The sequence below is a fragment of the Microtus ochrogaster genome, chromosome 4 (genome assembly GCF_000317375.1).
Source record: "Microtus ochrogaster isolate Prairie Vole_2 chromosome 4, MicOch1.0, whole genome shotgun sequence".
NCBI lineage: Eukaryota > Metazoa > Chordata > Mammalia > Rodentia > Cricetidae > Microtus > Microtus ochrogaster.
In genome coordinates, this window is record NC_022011.1 from 91025984 (window position 1) to 91031536 (window position 5553).

Consider the following 5553-nt stretch of genomic DNA (forward strand, 5'->3'; position numbering starts at 1 on the left):
TTTGGAGCCTGTCCTGGAACTAGCTCTTGTAGACCAGGCTGGTCTCGAACTCACAGAGATCCTCCTGCCTCTGCCTCCCGAGTGCTGGGATTAAAGGCATGCGCCACCACCGCCCGGCTCTGATAATGTTTAAGTTGATAAATGAGACTGAATAATTTAAGTGTTTCCTTCAAAGGAAAATCATAGGGATCATGAACATTAGTTGACTGTCATTTCATTCCTTTATGGGTTATGCTTATTATGCTGTTTATATAATAATATTCATATTTATAATTGTACTGTAAAATCATTCTTATACATTAGTATTTGTTGTATGAGGCTGTGTTCGCTGTTCACAGAGGATACAAACCTATTTTCTCTAAATATGCCTTAAAATTAGTATTTAGTGGAATTGTAGAGTATAGACACTGTTTTTTTTTTTTTTCTAACACTCAAAGTGCTTTGGGTTTGGTAAAGGTCCCAAGACACTATGATTCTTTATCTTTAGCATTTGGCATCTAAGTTCTACACTGCTAATAATGTGTTATTTCCATTTATCTTATAAAAGATTTTTGCATTATTTTTCTTCACTTTAAGATGATTGAAACATAGTAGTTAACATTATCCTTTCTTTTTCCTTTTATGTATAGAGTCTTAATCTAGGGGGAGAAAGAAAAGACAGACTTCTAGTATTGGTTTTATTTCTTAATCTAGGGGGAGAAGGAAAAGACAGACTTCTAGTATTGGTTTTATTTCCTAATCTAGGGGGAGAAGGAAAAGACAGACTTCTAGTATTGGTTTTATTTCTTAATCTAGGGGAGAAGGAAAAGACAGACTTCTAGTATTGGTTTTATTTCCTAAAACAAACCACGCACTATTCCTATTCTTTTCCTCATCCTGGTTTTTATCGCATGGCCATAAGGTGATGTATCAGGGAACAAACTGGCTTAGTGGGGCCAACTGTTTAAATTACTTCATGTGGGTGAGGGGAAAAAGAGAAAGTTGTCTGAGTAAGTCCTCTTGTTGCTTGCTTATTCCCAGTTCAAACTGAAACTGCATTTAAACTGTCTGATTTTTTTTTAGTCATGTCAGCAGGTTAATTTAAAGTGGAAATACATTAATTTATATTTGCAATATTTTAATATCTGTGTATGCAGCTTTTTCGACCTTCCTATGGTTTTAACCTGAGTGATCCTTACTGCCGACTCTTGGAAACCCAATATAAAAGTCTCCATGACCCCCATTTAAGAACGTACTATAAGCGCAAGGATATTCTGAGAAGACTCAAAAAAGGAGGCTACATCACCAGCAATAACAAAGTAGGTGGTCGGCTGCTTGCTTTCCTTAATCGGAGAGAACTTATATCATTTTGTGTTTGTTCCCCTACACTTAGGAAAAATAGTCTGTTGGTGCAAAAAAACTCAGCTTTCACCTCTAATGGAATAAGAAATGATTTCTTTTGGAGTTGAAAATAATTGACCATTGCCAGGAATGATCAGGAACACAGATTTCAGTTACCCCAAATTCCATGATTTAATGTGGAAGTAGACTCATAAAGTTTTATAATAACTAAACAAAGAAAATCATAAATCAAGAGACTTTTAAGATATGATGGTGGAAATATCAGAGAAGTGATTATAGTCAGTCAAAAAAGTCTCAGCTGTAGGCCTTGGATGCTTTGTGGATAACATTCTTTGCCCTTTGAGGACTGGAAAATAGGGTTTTGTTAAGAGGTCAAAGGGGGCTTTTATATGTTAGTCCCAATACAGGTGGGCAAAGAATGTCGAAAGACTCTTTCAGATCAGTTATTCTTAGACTGAGTATCTGCAGCCTTCCATCCCCCCACATCACTGAAGGCCAGCTTGTCAGGTACAGCGTCTTTCTGGGAATTGTCTTTCAGAAGTTATCACCATTAGCTTTCTTGTAATAGGATACTTCTTGATGAGCTTTATAGAATACTCAAAGATCAGGAGTCCACACGTGATTATTTCTTTCATTCTTTTCTGTTTAATATCAAAATATTGTTGTCGAGTATTTTGAAGAGGCAAAGGAATATTAATGTTCCCAGCTGATTCATAGTTCTCTTTTTCCTGTCTGTAATGGTACTGTTTTGTTATATGTGGTTTATATTTTTTTAAATATTGAGATAGAAATGTAGGAAAGGTAGTGTGTTAGCATCCTGAGAGATTACTCTTATTGCACTTGAACATTATATTTACAATCATAATCCAATTATAATGAACTAGAATTACCATTTTAATAACTAAAATTATGTGTGACTAATAACATCCTTTTTATAATAAAGTTTTATTTCTAAATAGAATTTCTTGCTTACAAATGTAGAGTCACCAACCTATCAAACCGTTAATAATTTCTTACTCTTCGCACCAATGTATCACTAAAATTTTCTTTTTTTTATTGCTTTTTATTGAGCTCTACATTTTTCTCTGCTCCCCTCCCTGCATCTCCCCTCCCCCTCAATCCTCCCCTAAGGTCCCCATGCTCCCAATTTACTCAGGAGATCTCGTCCTCTTCTACTTCCCATGTAGATTAGACCTGTGTATATCTATCTCTCTTAGGGTCCTCATTGTTGTCTAGATTCTCTGGAATTGTGATTTGTAGGCTGCTTTTCTTTGATTTATAGCAGCCCAGCTAGCTCAGTCAGTAGAGCATGAGATTCTTAAAATCAGGGTTGTGGATTCGAGCCCCACGTTTGGTGTCATAAAAGTTTTCATTGCTTTTTTTCACTCTAATAAGCAACTGTTAAGACTTTCAGTCTCCGTACAATTAAAATATTGATGCATTATTGGTTTTATTTTTAGATTGTATGTAGTTTGAGGGAACTGAATAAATACCGGCAGTATCTTACGAGCTTAAAATTAGACTTTGAAAGGAACTACTTACGAGAACAGGTAAGTTATGCATTTAAAATCAGTGGTTTAAATAGACGATAAAAAAGGTTTTGTGTGTACCTGAGTGTGTGAAATATCGTCTTATATTCTGAAGTTTAATTGCTAATTAAATAATAATCTGTGCAAAATTCGGAGAAGAAATAAACAATATTTAGAAGTTGCAACTTTTTCCCAGTAAAGGAAAAAGATTAGATCATAAAATCAATATACTAATATTTAGTATTATTTTTTATATTTAGTGTTAATGTAGTAAGTAATTCAGTAAACCAAAAAAGTCAGCAGGTCAGATAAGCTAGTTAGACCTTAGCTGGCAGTAGAAGCTGTCTCTTGTACTAGAAAAATTCCGAAGCTAAATCCAAAATAGTCTTAGGAACAGCTGTTTTTCTTGTTACATATGTGATGTCCTACATAACATGGAAGAACCGTAGACTGTGAGTTTGTATCTATGTATGAATACTGTATTTATTCACAAAAACTCATAAAAGTGAAACAGAATTCTTAGGTTATGCTTGTTTCTTTTAGTACTGAATCAAAGTTGTGTATACCCTTTCTCTCTCTCTCTCTCTCTCTCTCTCTCTCTCCTCTCTCCCCCCTCTCCAGCATGTGTAGTCAGATGTTTATTTAAAGTCAAGAGAGCTAAAAATTAGGAAAGCATGTGCTCACAATTTTATATTACAAAATCAGAATCTTAGAGAAAAACAAGAATGATTCAGATCAGTTCAGTGCCCACCTGAAATCCCAGCACTCTGCAAACTGGAACCAGAGAACTGTGAGTTCCAGGCCAACCTGGGTTATATATTTTGAGACATTGTGTCATAAAAATCAAAAATAAATGGAAAAATAGACAGAGACAGAAAATGTAGTATTGATGATGAAATAAAATAGTTGTCTTCTGTTTTTAGAGCGATAAATCCTTACTTTAGTTCAGTTGTCGGCTTTTGTAATGGATTCAAAACAGAATTAAATGCAGTTAAACAATTTACCATTTATAAAATATAGGAATTTTAATGATTATATTTCTGGGAAATGTAAAAATATTATATATTTCTGGCATTCTTTTATTTTAAAAAAATAGCAATTGATTACAAAACAGCTGCACAAACTGCAAGAAACCAGCCAATATCCTCACTGTTCTAACGTCACACGGTTCCAAAACTGGTTGTTACAGGACAACACACAGTCTATTAAGGACCAAGAACGTTTGTTAAGACACAGGTGAGCCTGAAGCTCTAGCACTGTGTGTGTGTGTGTGTGTGTATGCACATGTTTGCAATAAATTATACTCAAAAGCATTGTAAGCAGGACTTTTATTTTCTTAAGTAGTAAATATTGTTCAATTGACCTTTGTTCCTTGGTAAGGAAAGGGAGGGAAATCAGAGAGGTGCAAGGAGATACTTCTTCCAGGGGAGCTGAGATTTCTGGGAACCCAAGAGATAATGAAATGAGAGCTGAAAGAAGCACCAGATCTCTAAAGAACTTATTTTAGCAGTAGCTAAAAAGAAAAGCAACTTTTAAAAATCCCCCTTTAGGGACTGACAGCTAAATCAGTTCAAATGAAAACAGGAGTTTTAGTGTATCTGAAGAAAACACGAACATTCTAAAATAACTGAAACGTATTCAAATATTTTCCATTCATAGTCATTAGTTAGCATTACATTACCAAATTAATTTCTCTGAATGAAAACCTATTTTCCAGGCCGGGCGGTGGTGGCGCATGCCTTTAATCCCAGCACTTGGGAGGCAGAGGCAGGTGGATCTCTGTGAGTTTGAGACCAGCCTGGTCTACAAGAGCTAGTTGCAGGACAGGCTCCAAAACCACAGAGAAACCCTGTCTCGAAAAAAAAAAAAAAACCAAAAAAAAAAATGAAAACCTATTTTCCAGTCTTTTTCCTTTTACTAAGAGTGAGAGTTTTATAATTGTATAGTTTTTTTTTCCCAACAGTGCCATAAGACACATTGTAGAGTGATATTTCGTTTGTAATCTAATAAATGAAGCTTGTCTGAGGATCAGAGTGCAGAGGTAAACTACCAGTTGCCATAGAGGCCAGGCAGTGGTGGACACACTTTTAATCCCAGCATTCAGGAGACGGAGGCAGACAGATCTCTGTGAGTCCAAGGCCACCCTGGGCTACACGAGATTGAATCTGTCTAAAAGAGAAACAGCTCACACAAAGGTGATATCAGTACCTTAGGATAATACGCCTTTAATCCCAGTACTAGGGAGGTGGAGACAGGAGTGATATGGCTGGGCAGAGAGAGGAATATAAGGTGGGAGGAGACAGGAGCCCAGCAGTCTGAGAATTCATAAAGACAGAATAACCCCTTGTAGTCTGAGGATTTGGTAGCAGTAAATGTCTCTGTAGTGGATTAGGACTGCTTCTCTGATCTCTCAGCTTTCACCCCCTAACATCTGAGCTTGGGGTTTTGTGATTATGAACATTTAGAATTCGTGCCACAGCACTGTTGTCCCAGACCGTCAGTGGGAGTTCTGTGTTGCTACCAAGAGCAGAGTGTTCATGTTGTTCTGAGAGGGTCCTTTCCGTGGATGTGGTGCAAGCCGGGTTTTCTGTTGTGTGTGGAAGTCCGGGTTCCTAAACCCACTGAGTTACCTTTCACTGTGTAAAACGCAGAATCAGCTTTTTCCCCACCCCACTATCTCTTT

General features: G+C 36.6%; 1 protein-coding gene across 1 annotated transcript in view; it reads left to right on the forward strand.

Annotated features, from left to right (window-relative positions):
• Fsip2 (fibrous sheath interacting protein 2) overlaps positions 1–5553 on the forward strand; it is a 66113-nt gene that overhangs the window by 2638 nt on the left and 57922 nt on the right. The window contains exons 3-5 of the mRNA XM_013355642.1: positions 1137–1298; positions 2802–2891; positions 3967–4106. Of these exons, the coding sequence (XP_013211096.1) occupies positions 1137–1298; positions 2802–2891; positions 3967–4106 (392 nt within the window). The remainder of the gene's footprint in view (positions 1–1136; positions 1299–2801; positions 2892–3966; positions 4107–5553) is intronic.